Source organism: Polistes dominula, unplaced genomic scaffold (assembly GCF_049000335.1).
Source record: "Polistes dominula isolate Pdom_NZ unplaced genomic scaffold, Pdom_raw_medaka contig_32, whole genome shotgun sequence".
Classification (NCBI taxonomy): Eukaryota; Metazoa; Arthropoda; class Insecta; order Hymenoptera; family Vespidae; genus Polistes; species Polistes dominula.
The window spans coordinates 3,968,275-3,980,458 of NW_028300880.1; the positions used below are offsets into that span (position 1 = coordinate 3,968,275).

Consider the following 12,184-nt stretch of genomic DNA (forward strand, 5'->3'; position numbering starts at 1 on the left):
CTCCTGTTATCAACTTTTTTTATAATAATTTATAAAAAAAGTATATATAGAAAAGTATAAATAATAATTTATAATTGATTTGGTTAAAGCAAGATCAAATGGCCTGGACGACAAGTCAGGCAGAAAAGGCTTGGAATGGAACAATAATGTTTGACTCCTTATATACTGCTTTCGCAATTTTCCAATTTCATATCAGAAAAACCCAGCGCATTTGAACAATATGGACAATTAATGGCGGATTCACAATGTGTGCAAAACGCCTTCAACTTTTCAGACAAATGTACGTGGTATCGTTATACTTTTCATGTATATGTTACCGCTAAATCTTTAAAACCATTGAAGTACACATTACCTATATAATTTGTAGATTAACCCCCCCCCCCTTAACACAGTTTTTTTTTGTTAAAACCGGCCAAAAACACATTTCAGGACATTGTCTTGGCAAAAAAATTAAAAGAATACAAAATTAATCAAAATTTTTATAGCAGAATAGAATACAACGCCGTTCGAGTTAACTCGAGCGTGCAACTTAAGGGATTAAGTGATTTGCTCCTTTAACATGCAAAGTCAGAAGTTTTTTTTGCATTTTACCTAGGTAATGTACACATTAACGGTTTCCATATAATTAACCCATTCAAGATGGCAATTTTTTTCAAATACAGTTCCCGAGAGCGAAATTTATTTTTTTCTTTACATCGTTCATTTTTATTAAAAAAACTTATTTACTATGAAAATCAGATTCAATTTGTAAATGAATTCGGATAAATAAGATGATTGTTCACTGTGTGTGCAGTTCGCTCTTTAGAAAATTTTTATTGCAAGGAGCGGATTGAACACCATGTGTGCAATGTAAGATAAAATAAAAATATGTCATTAAAATCGATTAACATTTATTTAAAAAATAGTTAGATAATATAAAATCGTTATTTTGCTTTCAATAATGAAGAACGGAATATAACGCAAAGAAAATTGTTAAGAAATAGTAAAAAGTCAAAAAAAAAATAAGTTGAATAATGAAGAAAATGAGAATATATTTTATATAATAATTATATTAAATAATAAATGAGAAATAAATTTTTAGAAAAATGTCTAAAAAGAAAATAACAATAATGTAAGAATGTATGTATAATTAACCTTAACGGACGGAATGTATGGTCAAATTATTAACCCTTTCGCTACGGGGCGGATCTCCGCCGCGGTACTCCCGCAGTACGGCGCGCTACACCGAAACAGTGCACGGTGCACGCAACGTTCGAGCCGGTGTCGTAAGACTTATGATCGAGGCATTTGGTTTATTATTGAAGCCCGTAAAAAACAAATAATGCAAAACGAAAGACTTACGCGGCATGTCTAGAGTGAGATACTCTGTGCATAGCAACTGCAGGCGCTTATCATATATACAATTACGCGACATCTTTAGCGGGAGCGATTATAGTCGCTCGTAGTATCTCAGCGGCATCACATGGAAAGCGACTATAGTCGCCCGTAGTACCTGAGTGGCATCACATGGAGAGCGACTATAGTCGCTCGTAGTAGCGAAAGGGTTAATGTACCAGTCGAGGTGGACAATATGGTGAAACATTTACCTCGCAATATTGATGATGATCATTGCGAGCTACTTAGTGGGATTGGTAAATAAAAAGACAATTCGCGCATGACTTCAATGATTGTTTCAAACTCCACTTTATCTATACTACAATATTAAAATAATTAAAAGTTTTTTCAAAAATGATCATAATATTGGTGAAATTTATCGAGAAGAAATAAGTGATGATATAACGATCGAAGACAGTCAAATAGCACAACAGATTCTGATGTGGAATAATGATGAGTGTTTACGGATTGCGCCTGGGCATTATAATCTTCTAAAAAATATTATTTTTAATGAACATACAACTTTCTTTCCCATCGATTAATTTGGGCTATTTCCGAACATTCAGAGACTGAATAAATGCAACAGAATTCAAAATAATGACTAGTGAATTACGGAATCAGATCGGCGTGGAACTATTACTCCGTATCATTTATTATACGTTGCTATGAAAATTATGAGGTTAAGAGTTCGTGATTCACTAACTATTGCATTCAAGCAAGTGAGAAAAAATACGAATATTATACAGCAGCAGATTAAATATTAGACGCGAGTATATTAATAATTGTATCAAAAGCAATTTAGCTTTTCTGTGATCAATATCTAATTCTGTTTGGTATTGGAGTAAACGTAAAATAGATCTTTTTGCGATGATTCGACAATTGGGAAAACCTACTATGTTTCTTACTTTAAGTGCTAATTAAATCGAATGGAATAATTTACTACAATTACTGTACAAATTAAAAAATAAGGGAGATGAAATTTTCACAGAAGCAGCTGCGTCACTGGATTATATATCTAAGACTACACTTTTCAATTGTGCTATATATTTCAATAAAATAGTCAATGTATTATTGAATATTCTATAATCGAAGAGATATAGTTCATTTGGAAATTATCATGTTGTCAATTATTTTAAACGAATTGAATTCCAACATCGTGTTAGTCTTCATGTACACATTTTATTATGGCTGAATGATGCTCCAGTAGATGCTCTTGGTGCAGACAAACAAAATGCTATAATGATGATCGATCAATTGATATCTGTTTCTTCAACAGAGGCTTCTGGATATATTAAATACAAAGTTATAAACATACATTTACTTGCTGTAAGAAAATAAACGCCCATCAACCTCAGAAATGTCGATTTGATACTACTCCATTCATGCCATGTAAATAAACCACAATATTAACACTTTGTTGACTGGCTATTTTTTTAAGAATTTATCTCAAGTCACCGGCTATTACTTCGTAATTAAATTGAAAAGTAAAACAATATAAGTAATCTTTAATAAATTTTACTTATTATTAGACTTTAAATATTTCTTCGTATGATAAACAATATAACAATAATACAAAAGAAATCTGTTATTATTGTAATATTTATTTCGCTACTCCCGCAGTACGGCGCGCTACACCGAAACAGTGCACGGTGCACGCAACGTTCGAGCCGGTGTCGTAAGATTTATGATCGAGGCATTTGGTTTATTATTGAAGCCCGTAAAAAACAAATGATGCAAAACGAAAGACTCATGCGGCATGTTTAGAGTGAGATACTCTGTGCATAGCAACTGCAGGCGCTTATCATATATACAATTACGCGACATCTTTAGCGGGAGCGACTATAGTCACCCGTAGTACCTGAGCGGCATCACATGGAGAGCGACTATAGTCGCTCGTAGTAGCGAAAGGGTTAAGTAATAGTATCCCAATAATTAATAAAAACATATAATTTATAAATAAATTTTTTGGAAATAGTAAACTGATCATAAAGTAAAATTGCATTGACATTTTATAAAAATGTCAATTTTTATAATTGAAATAAAATTTTTTTTTTTAGTATGTATGAAATTCAATGCTAAATTTTATTTTTCTATACAGGTAACCCTCCTAAAACACGGTAGATAGATTCCTAGAAAATGCCGTGTTGTGTGAAACCATGCTGTATGAGACTTTTGTTTTCAGGCCATGGAGATGAAAAGAAATACTTTTCGCAACACTGTATCTTTAAGACGGCAAGCTTCGCCGCGGCTATAGAAGTACAGTGTTGTACGAAGATTTTTTGAAAGGAAACCATGTTATAGGATGCCGTATTGTAGGAGGTTTCTCGCAATTTATGGATTGTGTTATAGCGAAATCGTATTATAAGATGCCGTTTTGTAGGAGGGCTACATGTATTTTAACACGTTGAGCGCCACGTTAGCCATCGGTGGCTGACAGCGTATAACATGTTACATTTAAGCAGCGCACGTGGCCTGACTGGGACTTCCTTGGAAATGAGCGTGGCGCTTAACGTGTTAAAGATACTATTCATACAAAAAAAAGTCTTATCTTTACTTTACTTTACTTTACTTTACTTTACTTTACTTTACTTTACTTTACTCACAATCAGAATAACTGATAATAGCTCATTATTATTATTATTGCACATACCGTGCGCAATTGGTCTTTTTGACATAAAGTATTTGCACACAACAATTATGTTTTCGCTAAAATAGAAAAAGATATTATCAAAAAATAATAAATTAAGTTTGATCTCGAAAATCTTTCAAAAGAAAAATAAAAGAAAAAGAAAAAACAAAAAAAAAATACTCAAACTACTCTATATTTCTAGAAAAGACGATAAAATAATAAAATTAAGATATTGAATACAATTGATAAAGGTTTTATTAATAAGTATAATTTAATTTACATTACTGAAAGTTAAACAAAAATAGATATTTATAATCGAATTGTGCTTTTTTTCGTAGTCACAAGAAAATCGGGGTTGATTGAATTGTATTTCAATTTAATGTTTTCCTAATGATACAATTTATTTCACGTCTCACGACATAATCAACGAGTGTGTTTAGCATTTTGCGTATTATTATTTCGATTGATATTTTTTTTATTGCAAATTAAATGTTTTTAAAAGACTAAGGGTTGTAAATATTTATAAGTTTCATAATTTTTTAATATATGGCAGTGCTAACCATAAGTCAGTGTATTTAACACTTTAACGGTTTTTTTTTTTTAATTTAAGTTAGATAAGCATCCAATAGAAAGCGCTATATTCAATTCCAAACATTTCTTTGGTGCTACAGTGTATTTCATGTTAGATGTATTTATCAGATTTACATATGACATAACCTTGCTTTTTCAAGTTTTTTTTTGTATTATTATTTTATGTGTTCCATTCTAATTGTGGTATCATTTTGTGTTTTTATATTTTTTTACTACAAAGTAATAATCATAGACAATATTTTGTTTATAATTTTAATTTATTATTTTTTAATAATAAATCAAAAACATATAAATATTACTTTCTTGATTCATATTTTCTTAATCTGATTTTATTTTAATTGGTTTGTATTATTTTATTATTTTCAGTAATATCATGCCAAAAAAGTCTAATCTCGAGAATTCGGCAGGAAACGTAGCTCAAAGAACTAGATCAAAAATGAATTATTTAAAAAAGTCTCAAGAACAACATGATGAATCTTTGGAAAAGAATATACCGACAAAGCAAACAATGTGTCAAAATTGCCTAACAGTATCTAAAGCACTAATTCAAAAGAGTTCTTACGCACGGACAAAGGAACGTTCTGTCCAACCTCTTATAGTACATCTTGAAAATGTATCTGTACATTACATTAAAGACAATGTTCCCCGAAAAGTACCTGAACCGCCACAAACAACATTAACTGAATTCTTCAAATTGTGTCAAACAACTGATATATTTGGCCTGTTTGCAAGAACATTAATATATACCGATGTTCCACACTATTTTATATGGAATTATACAACTAAAAAATGGGTACCACGTATACAAGGAGAACCACATCCTACAATCGCAAACATTTTCAAAGGAAAAACAGTAGGACAAATTTTCCATTTATATTCAAAACAACCCGAATGCATCTTTTTAGAATTGTTATTGGGAAAAATTCCTGGACCAACGTCTTTCGAATATTTGCGAACAATTAATGGTAAAGTGTTCAGTACATATCAAGATGCATGTCGAGAGTTGAAATTGTTGTAAAACGCTATTCATTGGTCCCTAATGCTTGCTGATGCAGCGTTGACATCTACGCCGAATAACATTTGTCAATTGTTCGCTATTGTTTTGACAACGTATTATCCAACACAATCATTGACTTTATGGGAAAAACATTAAAAATATATGACCGAAGACATACTACACCGAATTAAACAAACAAACCAATATCCAAAAATAGATTATATGCCAAAAATGTACAATGAAGTATTAGTGATGATCGAAAATTTATGTATTTTAATTTCAAATTTGCCACTTAATCATTATAGTATACCATTACCTGATCTTCTGGCCACCGATTTAGTTAACACTGATTTGGAACGAGAAAAACATTATAAAGAAGATAACTTAGCTACAATTATTGTGAATAAACAAAAAAATATTAATAATCAGATTATGCCGGTTATTAATGCTGAATAAGGCAGCTTCTTTTTCTTGGATACATCAAATGGAACTGATAAAACATTTTTATTATTATTGATCCTTTAAAAAATAAGATTACAATAGAAAATTGCATTAACAATTGCATCATTAGGCATTACTGCAACTTTGTGAGATTGTGGACGAACTGCACATTCAGCATTCAATCTGCCATTAGACATTCACAACAAATCAGGTGCATTGTGTAACATTAAAAAAAGAAAAGGAATAGTTACAGTGTTGCAAAGAAATTCAATCATAATTTGGGATGAGTGTACCATGGCCTATAAACATTCACTAGAAGCATTAAATAGACCTATACAAGATTTAAATGGCAACGATAAACTATTAGGTGGTCCTGTCCTACCACTGTCTGGTAATTTTCGACAGACATTGCTAGATATTCCTTTATGTTTTTATGGTAAATTATCGAAACACTTCGATTAACCATAAATGTGCTAGTACAATTGCAAGATGGTCCATCAGCACATATATTTTTTAAGCAACTGCTGGATATTGGAAACGGTGAAGTAGAACTGCATCCCAATACACAATATATCAAATTGCTAGACAATTTCTGCACTATTTTTCAGACAAAATTGAATTGATTAAGAGTGTCTTCCCAGATATACTAAATAATTTTCTAGATCATGATTTACTCAGTAATAATACTATTTTTACAGCAAAAAATTTTGATGTTGACAAAATTAACCTCCAGATGCAATAGTTATTGCCAGATAATCTGATGGCTTTTAAATCAGTCGACACTGTTCTTGATAAAAACAAAACCGTAAATTTTCCAACTGAATTTTTGAATTCATTGAATATATCAGGAATGCCACTACACAATCTTTGGTTGAAGGTTGGTTCACCGGTTATTTTACTGTGTAATTTAATTCCACCTAACTTATCCAACAGTACACGTTTGGTCATCAAAAGAATTACCAAAAATGTTCTTAAAGCAACTATTTTGACAGGGAAGTTTAAGAAAGAAATCGTCCTCTTGCCATGCATTCCAATGATACCATCAGAATCTCCAGTACCATTTAAAGGGCTTCAATTTCCAGTTCATTTGGCTTTTGCAATAACTATAAATAACTCTCAAGGTCAAGTAATGTCCATTTGCAGCTTGGACATAGAAAATCCATGTTTTTACCATGGGAAACTATATGTTGCATGTTCACATGTGGGAAAACCGTCAAATTTATTTGTGTTAACGAAAGATGGGTTAATGAAAAAATATTGTACACCGGTTAGCGCTTTATTAAATTAAAATTATTAATTCCTATAATTTAAAGTGATAAAATAAATTTTTAAAACTTGCTAAAAGTCACTGTAATTTACGTTATTTGTAAAATGAAATCTTTATATATTTTTAATTAGAAACTTTGTAAATAATTCATGTAATATACTATATTCAAATATGAGTAATTAAAATGTCAAATTAAATATTTTGTTTTGTTGCACTTAATTTCAACTCATCGAAATTATAAGTGAATAATTTTTTAATTGCATTGAAAAGTTTAGTATTATATTAAATCAATGTGTTATAACAAAGTCACAGCAATGTGTTGCCAGGTTAACTAATAGTATATATAATTCTTTTTCGCTTGTCTTAAAATATTAAATAAAGTAAATAAAATAATAATGTTAAATAATAATAAGAAAACCTTATACTAATACTATAATTAATATTAATATTAATACTATTATACTATACTAAAACTCATGTACGATAGCACTTTTATAAAAGATTTATATTCGTTGAAAAAGTTACATCATTTTTGTCAAAGAATATATTTCCAAAATTATTCACATTTATTAATAACAGATGCTAACATCTGTAAATTGCTATAAATTTTTTATGCGGTACTACATCAATTTTGATTTTTGCTGAAGTTTCCGATCTTTTTAAATATTTTTTTTAAAATATTTAAAATAAAATTTTTTTAAAATATTTAAAATAAATTTTAAAAATTATTTTCCATATTTTCTTTTAACTAAATAAAACAAATAATAATAATTATCAGTATAATTTTAGCTTTATTTTAATAACCAGATAAAATAATTAATGTATCATACGTATCTGCATAAAGATTCATATTCTTTTAAAATAAGTCTATGAATTATATTTTGTTGGAGAATCAAAGTGCCCGCCTATTTTAGATGCGACCAATCACCGAGGGGTGGCAGACTCTACCGGTACAATTAGTACAATTTAGGGATCCTTCCCTAGTACAATTTGTGGCGGCAGTGCTTTGTTATCTGACCGTAGGCTATGAATAATCCCCATATAAACTGATAATTACGATTTTTGGTAATTAACGAAAACACGTGATTAGTAACAACCAGGTTTTATTTATTTAAAAAAAATCACTATAATTATCCACTTGGAAAGGTACATCTTTACTCTTTGAGATGACGACAAAGAAGAAGGTTATATAGGACATATATATATATAAATCATCAAACTTTCATGTGTACTGATTTTTGTCTCTGAATATCTTTTGAACGCTTAATTAATTCGCCAAAACATAAGACACCATTTTTATAGAGCAGTTAATTTCCTACAAAAATTTGTATTGCGCATCTTATAATAGTCATTTATTGTCGAGTTATAAAATTCATAAACAAAAATGAAATTTGTCTAAAAATCATCAAATATAAATCTTCAATATCATGCAAATGGTGAGGTTTACAGAAAAAATATATGATATCTTTTTTGTAGAGCATTAAATTTCCTACAAAATTCTTCCAAAACATTTTTGTGTACAATCAATTAATGATGACGTATGAATTTTAATCTATTAGACTGAGAAAAAAATAAAAAACTGCGATGCGGAGGATTTTCCTATTAAAATTAAGAGCTCATATTTTGTGAGAATTTGTTTAAGGTGTCTAGCAAACCCATTTTTCCGTAGCACTTGTAAAAAAAAAATAATTGATTTTTTTGACCCGCCCTAATATATATATATATTTAAAAAAACGGTGACGGTAAGTCACCTTATAGGTATATATTTTCAGTGCATTTAATAAATATGTCTAATGGTTATTGTACCACCGTTGGTACACGTGGCACGGAACATGTTAATTATAATTTATATTATTAATTTCTGTTATATTTTATTATTTAATATTATTTATTATATATAATTAATAATATTGTTAATTATATATGGATTAGTAATATAATGGAAATTAGCACAAGTTCGCATGACTCAGTGAGGCAAATCATCATCCAGTAGTAATGTCCATCCAGTAATCGTATGTTCCCGAATTCAAATCCCGGGAGTGAAAAAAAAAATTATACGTCATAAACTACTAAGAAATTCGTCAACAACATCGACATATGTATGACATCATTGCTTTTTTGTTCTTTTGTTTCGTCAGGTCAGCTTAACGTCATTTTTATTACGTAAAAGTCTTACGTCAATAAGTGTGAAATAAGGAGTCACATGTGACTCATATCTGACTTATATCTTACGTAAATCATGACATCGCGCAAAATCATTTTGACGTCATTTTGACGTAATTGTGTTCCCTGGGATTCACCACAGATGGTACTTGTATACACATCATTTCGATGCCGCGTATATGTGGCCCCCGTACCTACAGGTCGTCCAGTGGATGTCGTATATTAGTCTAGTCAAAATAGCCGTGAAATCGGGTTTTTGGCCTATACGGCTAAAAAAATATGGAAATAAACAAAAAAATGCGTACAAAACTGTGGGCAAAGTAAAAAAAATCTCAACCACCGGGAAAGGGGTGAAAAAAATTAAAAACTACCCTAAAATACGATTTTTGGATTATATCTTGAAAATATCAAAAAAAGTTTCAATTAAAAGTTGTAGAGCATAAAATTTTAGGCCTATATCTGTCAGACCATTTTTCCCCTAAAACGCACCCTTTCACCCCTACGACGGTTCAAAGTACTAAATAAGTGAAAATTCAATAAAAAATATAAAAATTAAACTTTTTTTTAATTATCTTTAAAAAACTACAAAGAACAATCGTAGGGGAAAAAAATTATTTTTTTTTCATCCCTTCTATTAAAAATCAAGGGGTGAAAACGGTTTTTTGCTCGATATTTCGCTTAAAACGGGTCATTTAAAAAAATATTCTTTTTCATATGAATTTTTAATTCATTTTTTTAATTTTGGTGTTAGATTTATATTTATAGATATTTACCTGCAGGAAATATCTCAATTTAGAGACAGGTAATTAGTGCCTTAGTCCTACGCCTTTGTAGAAAGAAACAGAAAATGAAGCTATCTTGCTCTTACTCATTGTGACATAAGTCGCCATGGCACGAATGCGCAAACTCTAGCTTACATGCGTGCAAGAGAGATAGACAATGTATTGTTGGCTTCGTCTCAATGTAAACAGTATAACGCGATAAAACACTTTTTCTTAAATATATTCTCTTTTTCTTATATATTCTCTATAGCTCAAGAGTCTCGCGCGCATCTGTGACAGCATGATAGATTTTTGAAAATATCTCAAAAAGTAAGCGAGATAAAGCGATTTTTTATTAATTATGTTTTGTAGACAATTTTATTTGCTACAAAGAAGGTCCAGTACTAAGATGTTTTAACTCTCTTACTTTTCGAGATATATTAAAAAAAATATGATTACTCTCTTATCTGATACTTTTTATTAAGTTTCACCACTGACAAGGACAGGTCTTACTCTCTCGGATTTTGTTCAAATTTTGCAGGATGATAGATTTTGCTTACCTTTCTACGAATATATATGGTTATAGGGGCCACTACTCAATAATTTTTGAGATATTTGCAATTAAAAATGCTTATGATGCTATCTAGTGTTTAAATTTACTTCTGAAGTAAGCAATAGTATGTAATAGGTTTAGTATAATGACAACGATTCGGCGATTCGTTCCAATAATGGCAGAGTCTTTTAGGGTTTGAATCTTGGGAGGTAAATTTTTTTTTTCTATTTTTATATGTAAAGATACATAATAGAGTTTAAATAAGTTGAATATCAAATGTCTTGTATGACTAGAAATCTTATAAAAGTTTTATTTTTCATTAGCATTTGTATATGTTCTCAACTCTTACTATTTTCAAAATAAAACTCTTATAAGGTTTCTAGTCATTTAGGACATTTCATTTTTAACTTATTTAAACTTTATTATGTATCTTTAGATATAAAAATAGAAAAAAAAATTTACCTCCCAAGATTCAAACCCTAAAAGACTCGGCCATTATTGGAACGAATCGCCGAATCGTTGTCATTATACAAAACCTATTACATACCATTGCTTACTTCAGAATTAAATTTAAACACTAGATAGCATCATAAGCATTTTTAATTGTAAATATCTCAAAAATTACTGAGTAGTGGCCCCTATAACCATATATATTCGTAAAAAGGGAAGCTGAATTTATCATCCTGCAAAATTTGAACAAAATCCGAGATAGTAAGATCTTGCGATGTCCTTGTCAGTGGTGAAACTTAATAAAAAGTATCAGGTAAGAAAGTAATCATATTTTTTTAATATATCTCGAAAAGTAAAGGGAAATACAATATCTTTGTACCAAACCTTTTTTGTAGTAAATAAAATTGTCTACAAAACATAAATTATAAAAAATCACTTTATTTCACTTACTTTTTGAGATGTTTTCAAAAATCTATCATGCTGTCACAGATGCGCGCGAGACTCTTGAGCTATAGAGAATATATAAGAAAAAGAGAATATATTTAAGAAAAAGTGTTTTATCGCGTTATACTGTTTTCATTGAGACGAAGCCAACAATACATTGTCTATCTCTCTTGCACGCATGTAAGCTAGAGTTTGCGCATGCGTGCCATGGCGACTTATGTCACAATGAGTAAGAGCTAGATAGCTTCATTTTCTGTTTCTTTCTACAATGGCGTAAGACTAAGGGACTAATTACCTGTCTTTAAATTGGGATATTTCCTACAGGTAAATATCTATAAATATAAATCCAACACCAAAATTTAAAAAATAAATTAAAAATTAATATGAAAAAGAAAATTTTTTTAAATGACCCGTTTTAAGCGAAATATCGAGCAAAAACCGTTTTCACCCCTTGATTTTTAATAGAAGGGATGAAAAAAAAAATAATTTTTTTTCCATACGTTTTTTCTTTGTA

General features: G+C 30.0%; 2 protein-coding genes across 13 annotated transcripts in view; both read left to right on the plus strand.

The window, feature by feature from the left end:
- LOC107073267 (uncharacterized) overlaps nt 1–7,496 on the plus strand; it is a 37,220-nt gene extending 29,724 nt beyond the window's left edge. For 8 of the 12 annotated variants that reach the window (XM_089176158.1, XM_015333838.2, XM_089176174.1 and 5 more), the window contains 2 exons: nt 4,961–6,909; nt 7,025–7,496. In XM_089176158.1, coding sequence (XP_089032284.1) covers nt 4,961–5,612 — 652 coding nt within the window. In that variant the 3' untranslated portion in view covers nt 5,613–6,909; nt 7,025–7,496. Of the gene's footprint in view, nt 1–89; nt 2,733–3,556; nt 4,814–4,960; nt 6,910–7,024 lie in introns of those variants that run through there. The other 4 variants (XM_089176169.1, XM_089176183.1, XM_089176187.1 and 1 more) reach the window with 4 other exon arrangements.
- Nucleotides 6,793–7,320, plus strand: LOC107073266 (uncharacterized). The gene has a single exon (XM_015333829.2). It carries the CDS (start codon nt 6,793–6,795, stop codon nt 7,318–7,320), a length of 528 nt encoding a protein of 175 aa, XP_015189315.2.
- Nucleotides 7,497–12,184: the final 4,688 nt, after the last annotated feature.

Bases quoted from the DNA above. Each gene is read 5' to 3' on its own strand.
- LOC107073266 (XM_015333829.2), top strand. From the start codon at position 6,793: ATGGCTTTTAAATCAGTCGACACTGTTCTTGATAAAAACAAAACCGTA.